We start from the raw sequence: 25,200 nt of genomic DNA on the forward strand, positions 1-25,200 counted from the left end.
ATTGCTCAGTATGGAAGATTTCCTCACTTCATTTAAACACCAGCACTAAAAACAGTTCACTGATGCATTGCTTTATACAATAGACATTGCATGCTTTTCTCAAATACTTCCTAGTTCACTATTCATTTTTTCTAGTCATACTGGGTAGAAATTTTTCTCCATCATACTTTCTTGGATAGTGTATGCATAAGGAAACCCCTGAGGAATGAGAATAAGAGACCAAAAAACCTTTTGTTTCACTTGGTTTGTGAAGTGTATCCTGGCCTTAGTTCAGGCTGCCAGAGATTGAGATGGTAGGCCAACTGATTCTCTAAGTGGCAAGGGAGCTAATACATACTGTTAGCCAACATCCCTCTGAATCTCCCTCAAAAAGAAGAGAGGAAGGGAACCTTCTACTGTTTTCTGGAGAGAAAAGGCCATAACTTCAAATAAATTCAGATAGTAAGCTTTGTTCACTTTAACAATAAAAAAAGAAGTTAATTTTAAGTGGCTTGAGAATAGTGTTTAAAATGATAAGATGACTAGAGAGGAGATACCTATATGTTAATAGTAACATGTTTCTTAAAAAAAATGAGCTATATGTAAATCTCTCCTTTATTCAATTGCCTTAAGATTGTGGCTGCAACTCTCTCAGGTCTGCTCAAAGCCTGGAATTCAAGAGAAGATTGAAGTATTAATTTCAAGAGTGATTGTTAGGCACTGGGGAATGAAGCCCGGTGTTATGTTACTTTGATTAACACTCCTACAATCAAGGAATTGAATCTTATTTGTTCATTTGCATGCCACAGGGAACTTCAGTATTCCTTAGTCTTTAGTGGTTGGGAGAAAGAAGTTCGGATATATTGCACTTCAGTACATTTTAAAATCCATTCATTGGCAGTAGGTAAAAGTTCATTTATCTCTTGAAGGGATTGCAAGCTCTCTTGTGGGTTTTGTTTTGTTTGAAAGGAAGTTACATGTTGAATAACAGTTCTTTGGGTGTGATTAAAACTAACCTGACTGAGGAAACCATGGTGCTGTTTAATCCTTAATAGACTATTTTAAGGGGCAGCTAGGTGGCTCAGTGGATAGAGACCCAAGCCTGGAGACCAGAGAACTGGACTCAGACATTCCGTAGCTGTTGTGACTCTGGGCAAGTCACTTAACCCCCATGGCCTAGCCCTTACCGCTCTTCTGCCTTGGAACTGATACTCAGTTATTGATTCTATGACTGAAGCTAAAGGTTTAAAAAAAAAAAAGACTTCTAATATTGGATCAAGATGATAACTTGCATGTAGGGGTTGTCTGTTTTTTTTTAACTTTAAAAAAATATTTTTAAAAATGTCTCTGTTTCTCTTGGCAGGTAGCTAAGAACTCTTAATGTGTTTTTTGTCATTATAAATGAAAAAAAATCTAAGGGTGATCTGGTGCATTGTAATGAAAAGTGTGGAGTTTTTCTTTTTTAAAAAATTTAGCTCAATAATCCTTTATCATAAGATAAGTTCTTTATCAGATTTAGGTTCTTCAGACCAATTCAGACATGGCTATTTATAGATTTGTATCATCTCCTGTTTCTATAACTTGTTTGTCTTGACAAGTTTTTTTCAAATACAATGTCATTTTTGTTTTGAATGTCATACTTTAAATGAAATTTATTTTTGAAAATTTATCCTGCTAATAGGCAGCAAAGCACAATGGATAAAGATTTGGCCTTGGAGTCAGGTAAACCTGGGTTTGAGTCCTGCTTCTAATATATAACAGCTAACCCTGCCCTTGGGAAACTGCAAAAGCCAGTCTGCATTGGTAGAGTTTCTTCACTGGAACTTGCTACACCAATGAAATCACAGTTTTAGTCCAAAAATAATCCTTGGGATCTTTCTAGTTTGGACCAGAGAATGAATTAAAATTTAAAAGCCTTTCTCTCCCTTGCCAAAGACTTAGCTAGGAATTTTTCAAAATTCACAAATATTGCAAGATTCTAAGCAAAACTTCAGAAATAGTTTGTTTTTGATAATAGCAAAATTAGCAGCTCCCCAGCCATTCCTGTCAATTATAGATACTATTTGTGTAGCATTTTTCCTAACAGGTATAAGGAAAACAATCTGTCTCCCTTATATTAGCATTGCTCTACTTTTATATCAATCACTTTTATGTTTTCCCATATGGTTCATAACTGTGTAGATCACTTAATAGTGAGTGAAGGCAGAATACTCTAATAGACCACTAGACCAGGAGTCATAAGAATTGGACTTGAATTCTGATTCTGCCTCTTATTACTTCTTTTACCTGGGGCAGGTCTAACTTCTGGACCTCAGTTTTTGCATCTCTAAAATGAAGAAACAGTTTAGGTGATCTTTCAAATCCATATCAACCTCTAAATCTGTGATCCTGTGAAAAAAGGAATCTTTAGCAAGTGAATGCCTCTGCCTAATTTGGAAGATTTGACTGAAGTATAGGGGTCATAGATGAATAAAATATTTTAGAACTGTTAATGTGTCTGCTAATATTCCTTAAATACAAATTTAAATTAATGTATACAATGTCTGTTGTAACTTCTGGACTGGCCTCTTGGAAACCCTTGAGCCTCTGGTTCTCTGAGTTTTGCAAAGGTTACTTGCTTATTATAAAAGTCATTTTGCTTATATTCCTAAGGTGAAATTTAGAGAGGTACATTTCAACTTGGCATTAAGAAATAACAGTTAGAATTGTCTAGAAGTGGAATGAGTTGCTTTGGAAAGTAGTAAATGCCCTATCATGAGGGACTAGATTACCTGTTGGAAATGTGTAACATACATAACTGTTTCTGGTCTCCAGGCGGTAATAGTTTATCAACATATATTATTAATATTTCGAGGACCTTATTTAATTGCTGTGGGAATTCCCTCAAAATCAACAGATTACAAATTATCAATAGTTTAAAGAGTTGCCTGAATTGGAAGGTTAAAACAGCTTGCCAGTATTCTTGCAGTGAGGTGTCAGAGATGGGGCATAAACTCCACCTGGCTTCTATTTTTCTCCTTTACCTACTACACCACCAGATTCATACATCTTTTAATAGTTCATGAGCATTAAAAAATGAACCAGAAGGAGTTGTATTTTACTCCTATATGTATTCTTTCCCAACCTTTTTCCCTAGAACAAGCAATAAAAGCAGGGCTGGGATAAAATTTGCAATCATTGAAGAATATAGGAAATGGAGGAGGAAGTCGTAATTTCTTTTTTACTGGCTCTCAGGCCAGTAAGTGCCCTCTACAATATTGTCTCTCTTCTCTACACCCCCTCCAGGAAATTATAATCCTCAGCTTTTTCGGGCTTTTAAGTTACATACCGTGTGTTTTCTAGACTGTGTTGTTATTGTGCAAAGGAACAATACATTTTAGCCATATTATGACCGCATATTCTTGATGGCTGTAATAACAGTTGACACTAAATATAATGCTTTTAAGTCTTGCATTTCACTACGTATATTATGTCATTTGTTCCTCACAACAACCCTGGGAGATAGGTGCTGTTATTATCCTCATTTTACATATGAATAAACTGAGGCTATGAGGTCAAATGATTTGCGGTCACACAGTTATATGTCTGGAGCAGCATCCAAATTCAGTTATTCATTCCTAACTCCTAATCTAGTGTTCTCTTGATCCACTGTGTCACCTACCTATGAAACATAACTTTTGGGTGGCTGTATGAAGGTAGCTATGTTATGTGATGGTGAGGTATATCCTGGTATAGGCTAATTTGTCTTTTCAGTTTTATATCTTAGCTAATTTTGGAGAGTGTAATTTCCAAATTGGCCACAGAACAATAAATTTTTGGCTGTAGTAACTTTCAAAGATCATCTACTAAGTCTAGGGATAGGGTTGCAATTTTATAGATAGATGGAATCATCATAATAATATTGAAGAGCCTGCAAATAATGAAATAAGTATGTACTTCCTAGTTATCATAAAGAGCATCACTCTTTCAAAAATACATTTAAATTATAAAAATACAATTAAATTACATTAAATACATTAAAAATACGTGCCTTTTTGTTCATATTGCTAGACTGGGCACTAAATTAACCTTAAGTATAATCTGAAGGGTTGGCCAAATAACCGAAAGTAAAAAGAGGAAAAATGAAGAGTATTAGAAATCTTTCAAATTCTAAAGATTCTCATGATACAGTTAAGGAGGAGGAAAAAGTCAAGAAAAACTAAGTGATAGATTAAGTTGGATGGTTTTTCATTAAAGAAATTCCAGACCTTAAGACTCCCATTCCTGGTATAGGCTAATTTGTCTTTTCAGTTTTATATCTATTGTGAATGCAGTGCTTGGAAAAGTGGACTTAACCACTTTGCTAAGGACCATTGGACAGGCTTAAAAGAGGAGCCTCTTAGAATTAGCAGTATCTTCTCAAAGCTTTTCCTAGTCAAAGTATTTCTAAAAGGGAAGAATATTGCCTGCTAATTCCAGAAATGAATAGAAACTTATATATAGGTATTTTTTTTTTTTTTTGCCAAAAATAAAAACCAGGAATCATTTGCTCACCTTTTTCCCCTCTGACATTCCGAAAAGATGCTCTGTCTTCAATAGGTCATGGAGCAGTCACTTTCTAATAGGGTACTGTGCTTCTTTAATCCTCATCAAATCACTTCACCCTTATGAGCACTGGAGAACACTGATTATGAGCCTCACCCAGGCTGCTGGAAAGAAAACTTCCCTGAGATGTTTTTCCTGCCATTTTTGTCTTCCACAGCTATTTTTGGGTAATAGAGAAGATCTGCAGATTTGGTGGCCATAGAGTGAAGACAGAAATGCCCAAGTTAAGGTGGGCTTATCTTAAGACTTCTGTGGTAAATCTCTTGAGAACTGTGGCAGGCCCAACTCTCTTACTTTACCAACTGCCTTTCTCCAGTGATAATATTCTCTCCACTCAGTCATGCATCCCATGTGACATTTAGTTATATGATATAACCAGACATGTGATGATCATTTCTTTTCCAGTGGAGCATTAGTAGGAGTATGTAATTTGGTATCATGAGTCCTGAGTTTAAATCTCTGAAAAACTCACTTCACTTCCCTGAGACTTTTGTCTGTAACATAAAGAGGGTGAGACTAGATGATCTCTATGGTCCCATCTAGCTGTTAAGTATATGATCATTTAAGCTCAATAAGACCAACATCTGGTAGACTCCAACTCTTGCCTTTTTTTTTTTAATGGAGCTTTATTGGGCCACCTGGGGATGGTTTGTAGGATGAGGTAAATGAAAAATATGGGTTTCTAAAAATGTATGTGTCTCAGGGCAGCTTAGTGAGCTCAGTGGATTGAGAGCCAGCCTGGAGACAGGAGGTACTGAGTTCAAATTTGGTCTCAACACATGTCTTAGCTGTGTGACCCTGGGCAGGCCACTTAACCCCCTTTGCCTAGCCCCATACCACTCTTCTACCTTAGCACCAGAAGGTAAGGGTTTAAAAAAAAAGAATGGATTAATCTCATAAAACATGTATTCTTTAAGGGCAATATCAAAGAAATTGTTTCATGTTGTTAATGAACATAATTATCTGGGATTATAAATTTCTGCCTCGCTCTGACTGGCCTTTAATTTGTGGTAAGTAGTATTGGTTTGTTATAAGTTAAGGACATGTCTAAAAGAATTTTTTTTGTAATGTGGTATTTTACTTAGATGTAAAGAAATTAATTTGATGTTACCATAGCATTACATTATAGCTGTTTGATGTGGGGCAAGTTTTTTTCAGCCTGTTCCCACCTCCACCACCCCACCCTTTCTGCCCCCAAAGACAAACAGGGCTATGGAAGGCAGTAATAATAAAAGAAGAGTAATTAATCAATCACCCTCTCTTGTTCTATCCTGACGATCTAAGAACTTTTGACATAAAGAACTGTCTCCTTAGGCTTAATTCTCTGTACTGCAAAGGCTGGTTTTCAGTTTGTGCTGATTTTCTCAAATGGAAACTCTTTAAGATATTCTTGAAATATTCTTGTTTCTTGCATGTCTGACATGGAAAAAAGGAAAACACCACTCCATCAAATATGAGAAATAGAGAAAAATGATTTTACTTGAGCCCTATAGACCTGATGCTAATCACTTATAAATTATGGACTGTTCTAGTTAGCAAATAGGCCGGATCTTTAATGTTTGGTTTTAAGATTATCTTATGGTTAACAACCTTGGATTTTGTAACACTTATTGCTTTTATGGTTATATGGCAAAAACTTAATTCAGTATAGTTCAGGAACTACCATTCACAGGAACTTTGGGAAAAGAAACTTATTCTTAACTCCTTCTAGAAACTTAGAACTGCATGGCAGACATGAGTAAGAAAACTCAGAACTTCTAGGAAAATGCCCTTAATTGTCTGTTTGATTGCCAGAGTAGATGAAATTAAAAGGTAATTGTTTGTCAACCTTGCATATAATTTTTTTAATTCCCACTCCAGCCTTTCCCTGGCTATTTTCCTTTACCAGAAGTTGCAAAGAGAATAGCCATGTCAAAACATCCCTCCATCCAAAAAGCTCTTAATGGCTGAAACAGAAATCTGGCATGGACTGCAGATACTGGTCCCCAAACTTAGAGATACTCTAGTTTGCTCTAAGAGAAAAAAAAAAGTCATATCTTGTGTCTAAAAGACTATGGTCTTTTTTAACTTGAAGGCTAGCTCTTATTCTAGGATGATATACCCTTATTACTGCCTAGGGAGAGAAAAGGATCAGATCCTCTTCATATACGTGATGCACCCATTTGGACTTGGCGCCTGATGACCTCATACCCTGGCTCCTGATATGTTACTTACCAAACTGCTAAAGGTAGCAGTCCTTAACTTCTTTGGCAAAATCCTCATTACAAATCAGATTATTTATCTGAAGTTGCATTATTCCTGGCACAGGTTCCTTCTCATATTCTTACTTAGTGCACCACACTCCTATCTCCTCTAATAGATCCAGAGAATCCTGTAGCATTGGATTTTCCTAATTCAAGTGCAAATAGGAAAAAACAAACAAACCAGGAAGGCCTAGTGAAGGAGTTCCTATGATAGCTAGTGGTGATGCTCATATATCCTCTCTGCATGGCACAATGGAAAGTAAATTAGACTGGGAGTAAGAATACCTAGATTTAAAAAAAAATTTTTTTTCAAGGGACCTGAGAAGCCATTTAGTTCAAAGCATCTTTGAACAGATATGCTCTACACTGTATCCCTCACCCCAACTCTAACAAGTTAGAACTTCCATTTGACCTCCAGTAAGAGGGAATCCATTAACTACTACTTTTTTTTTTTTCCCAAACCCTTACCCTCCGACTTGGAATCAATACTGTGTATTGACTCCAAGGCAGAAGAGTGGTAAGGGTAGGCAATGGGGGTTAAGGGACTTGCCCAGGGTCACACAGCTAGGAAGTATCTAAGGTCAAATTTGATCCCAGGACCCAGTCCCTAGGCCTGACTCTCAATCCACTGAGCCACCAAGCTGTAACCCCCCCTTAACTTCTTTTAAAATATTTTTAATTGTATTTTTTTTTGCTACATTTTAAGTTCTAAGCAGCCTTCCCTTCCTACTCTGCACTAAAGAAGGCAGTGTTTGACACTGTGTGTATATAAAACCATATCACAAATATTTGTATTAGTTCTTTCTCTGGAGGTTGTTCTTCAAGCAATATTACCAGTGCTGTGTACAACATTCTTTTTGGCTCTCATTTTGCTCTTCATTGTTTCATGCAGGTCTTTCCAAGTTTTTCTAAAATCAACCTGTACCTTGTTTCTTATATCATAGTAGTATTCTATCATAATCATAATACAGCTTGTTCAGCCATTCCCCAAATGATGGACATCATTTCCAGGGTTTTGCCACCACAAGAAGAGCTGCTATAAATATTTAAGAACATACAGGTTTGGGGGTAGCTAGGTGACTCAGTGGTTTGAAAGCCAGGCTTGCAGTTGGATGATCCTAAGTTTAAATGTGGCCTCAGACATTTCCTAGCACTGTGATCCTTTGAAAGTTACTTAACCCCCATTGCCTCTAGCCCTTACTGCTCTTCTACCTTAGAACAATATACAATATTGATTCTAAGAAAGAAAGGAAGAGTTAAAAAACCAAAACCAGGTTCTTTTCCTTTTCCCCTGATTTTCTTTGGGGAAACTTAAGGGTGGTATTGCTGAGTCAAAGGTATTTTAAAACTTTTTTTGGCATAATTCCAGATTGCTCTCCAAAATGGTTGGATCAGTTCACAGTTCCACCAGCAGTGTATTAGTGGCCCCATCTTTCCACACCACCTCCAACATGTCATTTTCCCCTTCTGTTGTTGCAATCGATCTGATAGGCATGAGATGGTATCTCAGTCATTTTGATTTGTGTTTCTCTCATCAATAATGATTTAGGGCAGTGATGGGCAAACTAAGGCCTGCTGGCCAGATGCAGCCCCCTGAAATGTTATATCCCTCGGTGTGACATTATTCCCAATCTGACAAATATAATGAATAGGATACAGTACAATGAAGTTTTGAAAGAGTTGCCTTAGAAACAGACTGACAGGTGAACATTTCCTTTCCTTTGGCCCCCTTTTTAAAAAGTTTGCCCATCACTGATTGAGGGCATTTTTTTCTTATGATCATATATAGGTTCGATTTCTTCACCTGGAAATTGTCTGTTCATAACCTTTGACCTTAAATCAATTGGGGAATAATTCATTCTTATAAATTTGACAAAATTCTCTATATTTTAGATAAAAGACAGAGAAACTTTTAAAAATCCCCCCCCCATTATTTTCTGCTTTCCTTCTAATCTATGTTGATTTTACTTGTACAAAAATATTTTATTTAATGTAATAGAAATTATCCATTTTCCATCTCATAGGGCTCTCTATCTCTTATAAATTCTCCAATCCATCCATAAATGTAATAGATGATCTATGTTTTTCACATTTGCTCGTGAATCTCCCATATGTCTAACCCATGTTTCCATTTTGAATTTATTTTGGTAAACAGTGTAAGATATTGATCTGTATCTAGTTTCTGTCACACTACTTTCTATTTTTCCCAACTGGTTTTACCAAATAGCAAAATCTTATCCCCAAAACTTGAATCTATGTTTGTCAAACACAAGGTTATTATAATTACTTAACTGTTATGTCATATTCTGTTTCAGATTTGCCTTTCCATTGCTAAGCCAGTATCAGATAATTTTGATAAGTACCACCTTATAAGTACCACTTTAAGATCTGGTACTGCTAGACCTCCTTCCTTTACTTTTTTTTTTAGTTCCTTTGATATTCTTGACTATTTGTTGTTCTAAATGAATTTTGTTATTTTTTTCTAGCTCAATAAAATATTTTTTTTTTGGCAATTCATTTGGGATGGCATTGAATAAATAAAGTTTAGGTAGAATTGTGGAACCTATTGACTTCCCAGGCAACATGTTTGGAACTTTTGGATAACACCAGTTGTTAGTTTTTCCTTACATTGATTTTGAATTTACCTTTCTGTAGCTTATGCCCATTGCTCTTCTAAGCAGAATAAATTGAATCTCTTTCAAATAGTAGCCATTCAGATACTTGAAAACTGTTGCTACCCTTTAGACTTCTCCAGGCTAAATATTCCTAGTTCCTTTAGCCCTAATACTGTTCTCATCTTCCTCTGGATGACCGTTAATTAATGTTGAGAGGAATGAGGATTTTGCCATAGGGCACCAAAGTGAAGAAGTGCAGATAATTGTAATGATAATAGATTGTAATAATGATTTTAGAAGACTGTAATTTTTTTTAAAACCCTTGCCTTCCATCTTAGAATCAATAGAGGGTATTGGCTCCAAGGCAGAAGAGTGATATGGGCTAGGCAATGGGGGGCTAAGTGACTTGCTCAGGGGTCACACAGCTACGAAGTGTCTGAGGTCAGATTTGAACCCAGAACCTTCAGTCTCTGGTCCTGGTTCTCAATCCACTGAGCTGCCCCCGAGAGTATAATTTTTAAATCCGTTATTTTTGATGGCACTTTATTTCATGAGCATAGAAGCTTTTTGAGAATATTGAATTAACCTAGAAACTTAGCATATGGTGAGTTACCTCCCCTTACATGTCAGGTAAGTCCTTTTCTTAGATTGGCCCCACCATGCTCTTCTCTGAGTTGTGCTTTTACCTGCTGTGGCTTTGGAGTGTCCTGAGGTCTCCCCTGCCACTGAAAGTCTCCAGTGTAGTCTCCTCATCTAGCACTGATTGGAAGGTATGGTGAGTGTAGCATGTCACAGATGCCAAAATTGCTACTTCTGGCTCTGCCCCAGTTTGTGAATGACCTCCCTAAAATGTACCTAGCAATGGACACAATAGTCCCAACTGTGACCTGACCAGGGAAGAATACAACAATATTCTAGTTCTGATGTCTTCACTTGGCAGTCAACTTGGACACGTTGTTTAGCTCAATTCAACTGCCATTTAGTAAACTAACCTTCTCTGGGCCCAGCTGCCTTCTCTGTTAAATAGAAGGTTAAACTGGTTAATCTCTAAGACCTATTCCAGCTCTAATAATCTTATTCCGAAGGTTAAAAGCCTTCTGAAGAGTCCCCTGTTGCCATAAGTGTTTGCTCTGACAGCTGTCGAGTATTGTCTTCAGAAAAACAGTCTTGCTGGTAAGTAACAGGTGAGGGTTTTTCTCTTTGACCACCACCTCAAATCCAGTTTCTCAAACTTGGTTCAGTCTAACTAAAAAGATTATGCCCTTAATTATTTATTTGTGGTGAGAAATGATGCATTTTTGTAGTTTGCCACAATGAGAAATATCTAGCTATGTGTGTACACACATATTCACATGTATGTTCATATACATAATGCATACACATGTCTACATGTGTGTATATATAGTATATATGATATATATTCGTGCTCTATGATTTTATCAGCCAAATGCTAAACCACCTGCTTATCAATTAGAGGATGATTTGTTTTCATGCTTTATTGAAGAAACTATGGGGAAAGTATTTTTAGTAAATCAGATCAGCTCTGTATTTCATGAAAAGCTAAATTGCTGAGAGGAGGTATTCATGATTGTTTAACACATGTATCTATATAAAATAGGGCAACAAGCACAAGTTGTTGCCCCCTGGTGATGATATCAGGCACCACAGAGGGAGTCTAGGTGATTAGAGCAGTGTTTAGTGTGGCATAAAGGGGATCTGGGAGGGAATTTCCCTAAACTAACTTCTCCAGTTTCATCTTTGAACGGAGGTGGTTCATTTTGGTACAGAAGGAACTTCTAAATCAATGAAATGTCAGTTCAGACCTTAGTGAAAGATGCCACACTGATAATTAAAAGTCATGATAAAAAGGTGCTAGAGAATTACTATTTTAAAATAGGTGTATGGGAAAGGAAAATTATTTATTCCTCACCCATAATGAAAATCTTTTCAACCTCATAAAAGCTTCCTTTTAAAAAGAGCTTGAAATTTGTTCATATCAAAAATCAGTACTAGTTTCATGGCTAGAGATTTCCCTTATGTGATCTTCCCTTCCAGACTGGGCAGGGTGAGCAAATGTAAAATAAATATAAATGTAAATGCCAAAAAAAACAATGGCCTTTGTTTTTTATATGGTGACTTAGCTGTGTCATATTTGAAAACAGGATGTGAGTACATGGCATGAAAAGTAAAGGGATTTTTTCTATATGCACCAGCCTTACTTCTCGAGGAGTGATTTGGGCTCTTAGAGGAATGCAATCCTCAAATCTTTTTAATTAAGGTGGAAGGGTATGGTAGGAGTAGACCCTAGACTAGTAGCAAACCTGAGATGTTTTGCCCAGGGCGGTCTTCAGCCCCAGATAAAAATGAGGAGTAGGTAAGGGTTTGATTAGGTTACTGAACTTAAGGTAATTGAGGCATGTCCAGTGAGAGAAACTGATGAAATTCTAATCTACGTTTTACTATCTTGAGTGATCAGGTTACATTGCCCTGGTGTCGCAAGCAATCCAGAATTTTAGGAACCTGCCTATTGATTACTTGACAACCCTTCCTCACCTCCCACCACCATCATGGAAGAAATAAACTCCACATTTCCTATTTTTTAGATTCAAATTTATCTATTTAACTTCATTTTCTGTTCCTCCCTCCATTTTTCGAAAAGAGTTTTCTGTTTGTGGGTTCGAGATTTGGTTTTCTGTGCTTTTATCCTGTCTTGATGTTTGTCAACGCAGAAGATGGTAAACAGCTTGAACTCTTTGTAATTAAGACGCTTGTGTTTGAGAAAAACAAAAGACAAATCACTTAGGAAAATTAAACGTTACATTTTAAGAAGGTAGGGGGTGGTAGTTATTTCTTATTAAAAAAAACAAAACAAAACCCCCCAAAAAATCTGTGACTCTTCAAACAAATCCTAAAGTAGGATCTAGGAAACCTTGATATAAGACATGAAGACCAGAGGAAGAAATCTATACCTCTGTGGCAGTTATAGGTGATTCACTTAACCCCAGCCAGCAGTGCATTCCCACTGGCCACTGTTCAGAGGTGACTTCTCTGGCTGTTTAGAGCTTGACAGCTAGGTGGCAGTGCAGTTAGAGTATTGGGCCTGGAATCAGAAAACCCAAGTTCAAAAGGGAACTGGGATGCTTCCTAGTTGTGTGACCCTAGGAAAGTCATTTAACCTCTTCCCCCAGTTTTCCCATCTGTAAAATGGGAATAATTATAGGACCTACCTCCCAAGGTAATTATGAGGATGAAATGAGATATTTGAAAAGCACTTAGCACAATGCCTGCTATATAGTAGGCATGGTGTTGGTTTGAGTGGTTTCAGTCATGTCCAACTCACTGTGACTCTGGGATTTTCTTGGCAAAGATGCCAGAGTACTTTGCCATTTCCTTCTCTAGCTCCACAGACAGATGAGAAAACGTAGGCAAACAAGGTGAAGTAGCCTATCCAGGGTCATGACTAGTACATGTCAGGCCAGATTTGACTTCTTGAAGATGAGTCTTCCTGATTCTAAGTCCAGGGCTCTAACCACTGCACCAGCTAGCACTTCTTATTCCTTTTTTTCCTTCCTCCTTATGGAACAATGTGGGGAAATGGGGTTTCTTTATTATATCCACCCTTAGAAGTATTAAATCTCATTTTCCGTCTAACACTTAACATACACTCTATGGCAAATACTGCCTATCCATTGTTGTCTTTCATACTTAGACTGATCAAATTGTCTTCTGAATGCACTCTTACCTCTATCTGTGCCTATTTTAGAATGCCTTCCTGCTAAATAAACTGTAAGGGACAAATTCAGAGTTGTAGAGCTGGAAGGGATCATCAACTTCAACTCAATTTTGTAAATTAATTTTAAGTGACTTGCCCAAGTTCTTCTATGTTAGTCTCTCCTTAATTAGGTTATAAATTCCTCCAAGGAAGGGGCCATTTCATTATTTTTTAGATCCTCCATTGTGCTTTTTTGGCCATCTCTTCCACTCTTGAAAAAACTGCACTCCAGATTGTTGGAGGCTATCTGGGACATTCTTTTAGGAGAAGGGAATATTGTATCCCACCTTTGGCATCTATGAACTTACATCATCACCTGTTGTAACATCAAAGTTTTTGAAGATCTGTACCATTTCCTGTTTTCTGATATTGAAGAGGAATCGGAAGGCTTCAAACTGGCTTAACCTAATCCTCAGCTCTCCCTCTTTGTCCATCAGCTCAAACACAGACCGAGAATGGCGAAAGATAAACTGCTCTTCTAAGTGACTCTGTTTAGAGAAAGGTAAATAAAAGTCCCAAATAGGTATATAGGGTTAGTGAATGCCTTCTAGACATTAATTCAGGAACTTGGAATCTCCAATTGTTCCTAAGGGGGCAAAGGTAGAAGTTTCTTTAGTTTTTCTTAGTTGTAGAAGGGATCCAAAGCCATTTCAGAAATATTTGGATAAATAGCTTATGGATCAAAATGATTCCCTTTTAATCCTTTTTAGAATCCATCATCAATGGAAGAAATCTTGTTGGAGTCTAGGTTTGGGGAGGCAAATTGGTGGTTACGATAGACTTGGTCTCTAATCAAAATGGTCATCACCTACCTCGTGGGACAATAGGATGCAAATGACCAAGTAGAACTCATCTATGCCAATCTCTCCTGTGGCATCCCAATCCAGCATGTCAAATACTGTCATAATCTGGTTCCTGCTCATGTCAGTCACATGATGAAGAAAATGATAGAAGACCACATCTGAAGAAGAAAAGGATACTTTCCTCTAGTGCTTCCCCACATGCTATACTGTGATCCACAAAACAATACTAAGACATTAACTTCCTTCTAACCTCCCTTCCCTTCCTCCCCTCTCTTTTTTCTTCCTCTACTTTTCCTTCCTTTCCTTCCTTCCTCTTTCTCCCCTCCCTCCCCAGCCTTCTCTCTTCCTCTCTCTCCTATTTCCTCTCCTGTCTTTCTAGAGTGGATCTGGGTCTCACTCATGCTAGAAGTGAAGCAGCTACATACATGGACCCAAACTCACTGTTGATCACACAAGAGTTTTTACCTGCTCTGTTTCTGACCTAGGGCAGTACTCTTGGGGCTCACCATATTGATGCCAAACTTAATGTGAACTTTAGCCCTCTTGCAGCTTAGAAGACTTAAGTTAGAATAATCTACCTTCAGCCTCCCCCAGGAACTAGGAATACAGGCATACATTACGACATCTGCAAAGTTTTTCAAAGGTAGTTGTATGAATGGATGTGTGAACTGTTGGGGACGTTCAGCCAATTGTATTTTCATTAGCTGGCCAAATAAGTATTCATACACATTTCTTTCCATGTCCGGATAGTTAGGTCAAGTTTTTGAATGATTATGGATCTCATATAGGTAGAGTGTTCAGGGACTTGAGGCAGCCAGCAAAATATCATCTGCAAAATGCAACTGAAGGATCTCACTCTCTGCAGAGAATCTCTTCCATTTGGACTCTCACAGATTATTAGCTCCATGAAGGCAGGTAACATAATTTTAATAATCCTTCCAAGGCCTAGCAAAGTTCTCTGAACTAATGCAGAATTTTTAAAAAAGACTTAATGAAGTTGTAGGTACTTACCATTCAGAGCATTCCTTCTATGCACATCAAGAATATTGAAATATTCCATCAGTATCCTGGTATTTCTCAATGATAGTAAACAGTATATCTTATCTAAGTAAAGGTACCATAGAAAAGATCCTTTTTTCATTCTCATCTTGTCACTTTTTGATTCTGTTTGCAACTAGTGACTTAGGCAACACAGAACAGAGAATTCTGCCTTAGAACTGGAATGATGACATGTCTCAAATTTGTCATTATTGCTAAGGAATTGTGTTGGCTAAAATGTCAGAGGAAATGGTCATTCTATAGACAAATCCCTGATATATATACACAGACAAATATGTACATATACACATAGATGGTTACACATCTCACTGCCACTTAAAATTTAGCAAAGTTATTCAGGATGCAATATAAAAAAACATTCCTGCTTGAGAGGGAAGGGTTGGGGGTAGGGGAGATACATGAGGCTTGATTTGGCTCTAGGTTTCATCCTTATGGAAAGTAATGTTGCTCTAATCACTCCTGCCCAAAGAATTTCCCATCTAGCAGACCATAAGAAGAACTTCTGAAAGTCTGAGAATAAAGAGCAAACTGAATAGATACATATGATACAGAAATCCAGTGTAGGGACAGATTACTTTGGGTTGGAGTAGTCAGGGAAGAAAACTTAAGGTGAGGAATCCAAAAGTATGTTTAGGATATAGTGAGCAAACTAGAGTTGGGCAGGGTTGTGTCTAGGGAAGCAATCCAAGGTAAAACTAGAAAGACTGGAGAATCTTGAAGCCCAGGCTAAAGAATTTGTAGTTTATCTTGTAGACATGGAGAAATCAATGATAGTTTCCAACAAAGAGAAATAGTGGGGAGCCGGGGATACCCAGATATTTTAGGTTGATGATCTCATAGCAAGCAAAACCAAACTAAACCAAACCAAACCAGTGTTTTTAGAAAGGTGGTCCAGCCAGTAGTGCAGAATTGGGGGGGAGAGAGAGAGAGAGGGAGGGTGATGTCATAAAGACCGATTAGTTGGCTATGTTCTCAATTTAAATTAGTAAGAGTCTGACTTGGAGTGGTGGTTCTTATTCCAATGCTTCTGCAATCCAAATATGATAGGACCTATTTAAAATCTCTAGTAAGAATACCAAACCTTTCAAAATCCTCCATATAAGAAAAAAATTGGCCAGCATCATAAAGGACTCTCATATCTTAGATAAGCTTTTAGGTTGAATTTCAAGAGCCTGAGAAAGGTACAGTCTTCAAATTGGGGATAAGAAAGGGGATAGTATAGAAACACTGAGAAGAGTTTGAAGCTGCTATTATCATGACAATAGGGAAGGACAGTTAAATCTCCAAATTCCCAGTGTAGCATTTTAGGTGACCTGTGGCTTGGAGGCCGGTAGCCATTTGAGGTTCTAAAGCAGTGATGGTGAACCTTTTAGAGATAGAGTGCTATGTCCTACCCCCCAACTCCCCCCCCCCAAGATGCTGGGTATGCTCCGTCCACACAAGGGAGGGAGAAAGTTTCCATTGAGCTGTTGGGCAGAGGGGCAGGGGAAGTGAGAAAATGTCATCAGGTAGAGTGGAGAGGGGGAGGGAAACAGCTCCACCTAAGTCCCTCTGCCTTTCTAGTAATGAACTCTGAGGAGGAGGAGGAATGGTGGAATGCCCACAGAGAATGCTCTGTATGCCATCTTTGGCACTCATGTCATAGGTTCACCATCAATGTTCCAGTAAGACTGACCCAAGTTACCTTTGCTCCAATTAACTCTGGAATGGAGTCTGAAGTAGGTAGTTGGTGGGGAGGAGGAGAAAGAAGACAGAGATATAGAGACCATGAGAATGAATTATAGAGATGAAAATCAATCTCGGTGGATAAATTGCATATAACTTGTATATAAAACTATAAAAGTGAAAGGAAATGGGATGAAAGAACTGACAATTTTCTCTGAGCTACTCTTGTGACTAGGAGGCTGCTAGATAATATAACTGGAGAACTGGCCTCAGAAACAAAAAAGATTATTCAAGTTATACTTCTGTCATGTGGGCTGTGAGACTCCAGACAAATTTGCTTAAATTCACTGCCTGGAGCAACTATAAAATTGCAGAAGTTGCTTTCTGCATTGATATGTTTCCTGCCTGAGAATTCCCTACAGATGAAATTAGGTCAGAACAAAACAGGGACAGTCTTGCTTTTGTATTTGACCATTAGTAAATAAGAAGAGCTTTTAATTTAAAAAAAAAAATACACTACCTTGAATTTAAGGCCAGATTCTACCACTTCTTAGCTATGTGAATTTGCTTCAGTTTCCTTATTTGTAAAATGAGGTGGGGTGGACTACAGTGATCTCTAGCGTTCCTGGCAGTGGAGAGAAGGTAGATGCTTTTTACAGACTCTTCCTCTAAGATCATCCCTCCCCTCTTCCACCCATGTCCTCGGGAATTACACTCTACCACTCTAACAAAAGTTCATTTTATTCCGTTTGAAAATACAAACGGTTGGCAGATTTGGTTTAAAAAAAAATCCCCAAGCCTATGTTTTGTCGTATTGTCCGGACTCACGTTTCAAAGTAACATAAAAATAGAGAACATAGTTTCTAGCTATACCTAGCTGTGTGATTAGGCGCAGGTTTCATAACATCTCGGGGCCTCAGTTTCCTCATCAATAAAATGAATGGGGAAGTTGGACTTCAAGACCACCAAGATCCTTTCAGCTCTAAATCCCAGAACTCTAAATTCTACCAAACCCCAAACCAGCCTCTTTAGAAGAGGGCGTTAGCCAACTACAGTGTCCAGAGAGCCCTGCGGCGAAGGGGCGGGATCCATTGGCTTCGGTAACCAATGGGAGACTGTCGAGGAGCAGCTGGCCTCCCTGCAGGTGGAGTCGCGGACTCTGAGGCTCTAGTTCCGAATCTTTGAGCTACCACCTTTGGAGCTTGGTTTTTGGAGCGGTGCGGTGGTTGGTGCTGGTGTGTGGCTCGCGGAAAGGGCGCAAGCCACAATTCCCTCTTTTCATTCGGAGAAGAAATTGCCGTGGCTTGGACACCACTGCCGGAGATAACGCCGCTGCCATTGCTTGCTCTGTTCCGGGTGCCCGGAGTCCTAACCCCAGCCCTAGTCTTCTCTGGCGGCGCACTTGACTGTGGCTTCACGAACTCAGGCGGGGTGAAGAGGGGTTCGATCCCGGGAGGTGTGAGGTGCAAAACGAGCTGAGCTGTGGGCGCCTACCGGCACCACCACCATCACCCTTCCTTCCTCTGCGCTTGCCGCCGGGGTACAGAGGCTGGCACCGCCCTGCGAGCTGGGGGCCGGAGCCACCTCGCTTAGCCCCTAGCGGCGTCCCGGCGCCCTCAGCATTGCGCGCCCCCCAGCCAGCTTCTTCCTAACAGAGCCATGGCTTTTGCCAATTTCCGCCGTATTCTAAGGCTGTCCACCTTCGAGAAGAGAAAATCCCGGGAGTATGAACACGTCCGCCGAGATCTCGACCCAAACGAAGTGTGGGAGATAGTCGGGGAGTTGGGCGATGGAGCCTTCGGTAAAGTTTACAAGGTGGGTGCGGGAGGCTTGGGAAAAACGTGTGTTGGGCACCTCGCGGAGACCCCCGGGAATTGGGTCGTGGGTCCTGGAAATCCCCGCGCGGGGTTGGAACGTGCGTGGAACTGTAACAGCGGGGGCCAGGGGGCTGGGGCTGTCGCAAGATCTGGGGTCAGTTCTGAAAGATTGAGATTTTGCAGAGCTGTATGCATGGGCTGGCAAGGCGGTGCCAAGAATGGTTCTGGGCCATTCCGGGGATTGGGCTTCCGACTCTGGGGTAGATCAGATTTAGCCTCGGAACCTGCCCTGCTTCAGTTATCTTGGAGTAAAATCGAAGGGATTTGAAGTGATGAGGCCTCTCTGGACTGGTACTCTGGAAGCAAGTTCCTTACACCCCTTTCCCCAGCCCTTCCCTTGTTTTAGGCCTCATGAGATACGGGGTAGGGGATGAAAAAATTGAAAAAATTGGGGTTCATGTATTAACTCTAAAATCAAGGTGAAGGGAAACAGGATATAGGAAGTTTGATTCCCTAAAGCTGACCTTGGGAACCAGATATCTCAGAGATGCTCTTGTGACCTAGGTTGCTTGAAGACCTGTAATCTTGGTTCTAGGTTGAGCTTGTGGGTGGGTCCCAGATGATGAACTCGCCTTGTCCTAATCATAATCTCTTAGATTCTTCCCATTCTTAGATTTACTAAACGGAATAAAATAGATTTAGATCTGGAAGTGACTTTAGAGACTATTAGAGAATTCAGTTTAGTTGAATTCATTGCAAAGACAGCTTTACTTTAAAGTTGAGGAAAAAGGAGGCTTACTTTAACTTCTTACCCAATGACTAATCTCTAATCACACAGTTAAATTCAATTTCTTCAGCTTATTGCTTTTTCAAAGAGGAAACTGGAGTTCTGAGTGGTCTGGCCCCAGGACTAAACCCTGAGCTTTCCCCAGAGGGGAACCAAAATGAACTGAATGAGCTGAACCAAAAATGATATGATTAGGTTTGACTTAATTTGGGATGATTTTTTGAGTCACAACTTGGATTTCAAAACCCATTTATAGTCAACTATTTTCTGCAGGGTGGACTTTCTCACTTCAGAAGAGGTGGAGATGAGAATGAGGGGCAAAGAAGTAATGAGCTCTTTGAAATCCTCTGTGCTTATAGTAATCTAGATAATCTAGAGTTGACTGGAGTTGCTGACCAAATATCTGTGTCTTAACTTCAAATGTTCTCTGGCTTTCTTCTTGTTCATCGATACTCCTTTTCTGTGTTCATTTCTAGGTAAGTCAAATCACAAGCCCCTACTATCTGCCAGGTACTTTTGGAGAAGTTGGAGACACAAAGACAAAAATGAAACAGTCCTTGCCCTCAAGGAGATTACATTCAGTTGGAGTGGAGGAAAGATGTACCTTTAGAAGGAGGAGGGAAACAAATAGTAGTTAATGTGTTCTGAAAGGGGAAGCACTAGGCTTTGGGGTTCAGGAAAGGCTTCATGTAGATGGTGGCACTGGATTAGATTTGAAAGAAATTAGAGGGGGCAGCTAGGTAACACAGTAGATAGAGCTCAGGTCCTGGAGTTGGGAGGATCTGAGTTCAAATGGGGCCTTTAGACACTTCCTAGATGTGTGACTTTGGGCAAGTCTCTTAACTCCAGCTGCTAGCCCTTGTTACTCTTCTGCCCTGGAAAGGATAGGATTCTAAGGCAGAAGAAAAAGGCCTAATAAACAAATAAATAAAGAAATGAAAGAAACTTATTTGGGGGCACCTATGTGGCTCAGTGGATAAATAGCCAAGTCTAGAGGTGAGAGATCTTGGGTTCATATTTGGCTTCAGACACTTCCTAGCTATGTGACCCTGGGTAAGTCACTTAACCCCCATTGCCCAGCACTTACTGCTCTTCTGCCTTGGAAACAATATACAATATTGATTCTAAGACAGATGATAAAGGTTTTAAGAAAAAAAAAGTGGCAGTGAGGAGTTATGAAAATTTATTGAGCAAGGGGAGTTACATTGTCAGAGCTTCTTCCAAGTACCTTTTAAACACTAGTATCACATGTGACTCCTATAGCTGGTGGATGGCTATGGCTGCTGCCTAGTTTTTTCTACTCTTCAGGTGGTTACTTCCTCAGAGTGGAAGATTGGCCCCACATGTGCTGGATATTTAGAGATGATTTTCTTTTGTGCTGTGCTTACTTAAACCAGTCCTGCCTTGTTTAATGCTTGCATAGTTTGTTTCCAGGCAATCCTAAAATCTTGGAGCTAGAAGGGACTTCTGAGGTTGTTATCTGGTCTAACTTTCCCACTCAGCAAAGGAATCTCCTCTACACTATTCTCAACAAATGCCTTCTGGCATCTATTTACGCACTTCCAATGAGAGAGAATTCACTATCTTAAAAAACAGCCCAGTACATTGCTGGAGAGATGAATTCCTTAGGAAATTCTTAAATTGAGCTGAATCCTGCCTTCCTGTAGCTTCTAACTGTTGTCCCAATTTCTTCCCTCTGGAGCAGTATAGAATGTCAAATCTCTTAAAAACACACACACACATAAACCAGCCTCCCCCCCCCCCCCAAATCACAACAACAACAAAAAAAAACCCAGCAGGGCAGCCAGGCAGCACAGTGAATAGAGTGCTAGGCCTGGAGTCTGGAGGATCTTGGTTCAAATCTGGCCTCTTGACACTTCCTAGGGGTGTGATCCTGGCAAGTCACTTAGCCCCAATTGCTAACCCTTGTCTTTCTGCCTTATTGCTAAGACAGAAAGTAACGGTATAAAAGCAAACAGACTAAAACAATCCAGCCCTTCAAAGGGATGAGATATATTTTAGTCAGCCTCCTTTGGTATTCAGTATATAGTTTTGTATAATACTCATACATACACACATATGTTAAAAATCCACTATGGTGTTCAATATGCCTACAAATAGATATTTAAAAGCCCATTCCTGTTTTTTCTTGGCATAGACATAAAATTCATACAAAGGCATAGTAGATGTATTTCCAGTCTTTCTTCTCCCTTCCTGAAAGTCAGGTCATATATTTTGAATCAAAAGGGATTGCAGTCCAAATCCATTATGACACTGATAAGGAAACTGAGACTCAGAGAGGTTGTGACTTAACTAGGGTCACATAGGCAGTAAGTGTCAGAGCTTTGAGCTGAACCAGTTCCAAACTTAGTATTTGTTTTTCCCATTGTACTGTACTGCCTTTATGAGCAGCTAAGTATTATGCCCTTTTTTAGTTTGGGAACAATTCCCAACTCCTCGATGGAGCTCTTAAAGATAACTTCTAGTGGCTTTCCACTGGCTGCTGCCACTTCCTTAAACATCCTGTAGATCAGCGCTGAACTAACATTTTGGAGTAGTCTTTAAGTAGGAGTTCTTCCCTATTGAAGTGGGATAGTGGCAATACCAAGAGTCAAATTGTGACCGATCTCTCTTATTGAAAACAAGAATTAAAAAAAAAAAAGTTTTAAAAGCCTTTGCATTCTTAGGGTTATTTGATAAGAGTTCTTCTTTGTCTAATAAAGAAGCCTTTTCGTTTATCCTTCTCTTCTGCCTATTATTTTTAAAGCATTTTTTTTTCCACTTCCTTTTAGATCTGGCTACTAGAGGCTTCTCACTTTCATGTGCTATTTCCCCACCCCCTCCCCCTCCGGAAAAAGGATCTGTACAAAGGCAGTAACCTTATTTCCTTTAAACAAAATATATTTTTCAAACTGAGGGCCATGCTATCTAAATGGGCTCTTGATAATTAAAAAATTAAGGTGATTTGAACTCTGGGAAATTGTGCTTAATAAAGGCTTTAGAATTTAAGTAGAGTTTGAAGAACTGGCTTTTCAGATGACCTTTGCTCCAGGTGCCTCTCTGTACCAGGGAGGTACCTTGGAGGCTCAATGGATAGAGAGTCAGGCCTGGAGACAGGAGGTTCTAGATTCAAATCTGGTTTTATATACTTCCTAGCTGTGTGACCCTGGGCAACTTGACCATAGTTGCCTTGTCCTTATGACTTTTCTGCCTTAGACTGTGTAAAAGTTGAAATTTTATATCCCTTGGACTTCATGTCCCAAAATTCTCCCCTCGTCCCAAGGTACCTTTTTTACCTGTTTGTTTACCTGTGTCCTTTACATTTTGGTATTTAAGTTTTGGGTAACACCTCTCTTCCTCATGAGCGTGGCTGAAGTTAGTTTAGCACCTATTAACTCTAGTTTTTTTATGTTAGTTTATTATTAATAAAAACTTTATAAAATATAATATTTAGTTCTTGTATATTAATTTTAATCTCTACAAATGGATACAGAAAGTAAGGGCTAAAAGAAAAAAAAAGAAATAGCTATAACCTAAGCTGAAATGATTTGAAGAAAGTTAAACATCTACCTTTCTCCTCCTACCCCCAGAGAAGCCTGAATCTTCAGATGACCCAGTAACCCCTGGGTGGAGAATATTACTTGGCGGCTCTTTTCAGTTTGTAACCTCCATGGTCCTGGAATGGAAGATACCCAGGATCATCCCTGTGCTGTCTCAGTAAATGTTTGTGTTGTATGACCAAGCATATCCTGTTCTAGGGGCTGACCCATGGCTGCATGCTCCCATTGAGGCTGTTTCTTTTACATCATTGTCACATTTCCTTTTATAGTGAAGTGGGATCCTAGAGTTGGAAGTTAGTCCATGCCTTCCATTTTATAGATGAGAAAACTGAGGCACAGAGACGCTAAGTAATTTGCCCCAGGTCACCCAGGTAATAAGTGGCACAGTCACTTCAAACCAAGGACATCTGACATAAGACCCAGCACTCTTTCCACTGCCTTGGGATTCCTCACTAATCCCAGGAAGGACAAAACTGGTAGTGTCAGCTGCTGAGCCTCAGCATACTCCCATGCATTACCTCAGGGCAGCTAATGGGTATGTTGGTCCAAAGAATCCTAATGATCAAAGCCTAAGGTCTTGAGAATTGGGAAATTCAAGGGGGTGCATCTCACTGTCCCTTATCAGTTGGAGGTGCAGAGAAGGAAAAAAGATAAGGGGAGATGGGAAAGAAGAAAAGAATGGGAAAGTAAGAGGAGAAAGAACCATCCAGAGGAAGAAGAGAAAGCTGTGCTTCTATCAAAGAGTAGTGAAGGAAGGGCTACTGGCAATTAAATTACTCTGTGCCTGAAGTCCTTCTCCTGATCCTAGAGCACTTCTTATACTTGCTCAATAGCCACCCCCCTACCTCCAACCTCAGCTACACCCTGGGCCCCACTGCCAGGACCTCAGAGGAGGGTGTAGGGTAGCCGCAGTAGCAGAGGAAGTGGTGGTATCTGCTGAGGTAGCAAAGGAAATAAAGCAAGGGAAGCTGGGTGGTGGGGCCCCTGGTTGCCATGAAACTGAGAGGTACACTTCTATCCAGTCTTCTCCCAGGTCTCATAGACATTCAGCTGCCTACTGTAGAACTTGAGGAGAGCCAATGAGTCACTAGACTCAATAATCCAGGAGCCGGGGGAATAAGGAAAGGAGTCGTTCTTGGACCTTCTTCATTGTGTCCATCATTTCATAACCCCATTTGAGGTTTTCTTGGCAAAGAGTGGTTTGCCATTTCCTTCTCCAGCTCATTTGACAGATGAGGAAATCGAGGTAAACAAAGTAAAGTGACTTGTCCAGGGTTACACAACTAGGAAGTGTCTGAGGCTAGATTTGAACTTAGGAAGATGAGTCTTCTTCCCATTCCAAGCCCAGCGCTCTATCCACTGCACCACCTAGGCACCTCTATAACAAATAGACACTTAAGCAAGACAAATTCCTGCATTTGCGTGTCTTCCAAACCTTGAGTCTATCACCTCTCCATCATCTTCTAGAACCTGGGCGTTGATCGGAGTTCTTAATTCTTTCAAAGGCATTTTTCTTAACGATATTTTGTTATTACATAAATTCATCTTCTAGTTCTTCTTTTAACCCTTACCTTCTGTATTAGAATTGTTACTAAGCATTGATTCTAAGAAATTCTAGAAAAATGGTAAGGGCTAGGCACCTGGGGTTAAGTGACTTGCCCAGGGTCACACAGAGGCCACATTTGAACCCAGGACCTCCTTTCTCTAGTCCTGATGCTCATTCCGCTGAGCCACCCAGCTGTTCCTGTCTTCTAATTCTACTTACATCATTCTGAAACTGTTCATACAGCTCTCTAAAACACTATCTCTCTTATAACTTCTTACAGTACAATGATATTACATTATAATATGACATAATTGGTTCAATCATTCCCCAATTGATGGGCACTCCACCTCATCTCCAGGTCTTTGCTGTTACAAGAACGTCTTTAAATCTTTTTTTACCTACGGGTCCAGTTCTTCCTTTGTTCTCTTTAGGGGTATAGGAAGCCTTCCTTTTTCAGAGCTCCTTGATATACCTTAGAGGTAGAATAAATGTTAGAAGTAATCCAGTGGGGACAGCTGAGTGACTCAGTGAATAAAATTGCTAGGCCTGGAGACAGGAGGTCCTGGATTCAAATCTGGCCTCAGACATTTTCTAGCTGGGTGACACCTGGGCAAGTCACTTAACCCTGACTGCCTAGCCCTTGCTCTTCTGCCATAGAGTTGTTGTGGTCGAAATCTATGAAAAAAAAATCTATGAAAAAAAATGTCACTTAACCCTATTGCCTAGCAGAGTATTGATTCAGAGTTGAAAGAAAGATTTAAAAAACAAAA

The 25,200-nt window shown here is 39.6% G+C and overlaps 2 protein-coding genes across 2 annotated transcripts in view; one reads left to right on the top strand and one right to left on the bottom strand.

The window, feature by feature from the left end:
- Nucleotides 1-12,032: 12,032 nt before the first annotated feature.
- On the bottom strand, nucleotides 12,033-15,143 carry EFCAB9 (EF-hand calcium binding domain 9). Its single transcript, XM_044661684.1, has 4 exons — nucleotides 15,008-15,143; nucleotides 14,006-14,154; nucleotides 13,502-13,681; nucleotides 12,033-12,188 (listed from the first exon to the last, which is right to left on the bottom strand). Exons 1-4 carry the CDS (start codon nucleotides 15,141-15,143, stop codon nucleotides 12,033-12,035), a joined length of 621 nt encoding a protein of 206 aa, XP_044517619.1.
- A 3,041-nt stretch (nucleotides 15,144-18,184) lies between these two features.
- Nucleotides 18,185-25,200, top strand: part of STK10 (serine/threonine kinase 10) — a 141,422-nt gene continuing 134,406 nt past the window's right edge. The window contains exon 1 of the mRNA XM_044664452.1: nucleotides 18,185-18,535. Coding sequence (XP_044520387.1) covers nucleotides 18,380-18,535 — 156 coding nt within the window. The 5' untranslated portion in view covers nucleotides 18,185-18,379. The remainder of the gene's footprint in view (nucleotides 18,536-25,200) is intronic.

This window comes from Gracilinanus agilis, chromosome 2, assembly GCF_016433145.1.
Source record: "Gracilinanus agilis isolate LMUSP501 chromosome 2, AgileGrace, whole genome shotgun sequence".
Lineage (NCBI taxonomy): Eukaryota > Metazoa > Chordata > Mammalia > Didelphimorphia > Didelphidae > Gracilinanus > Gracilinanus agilis.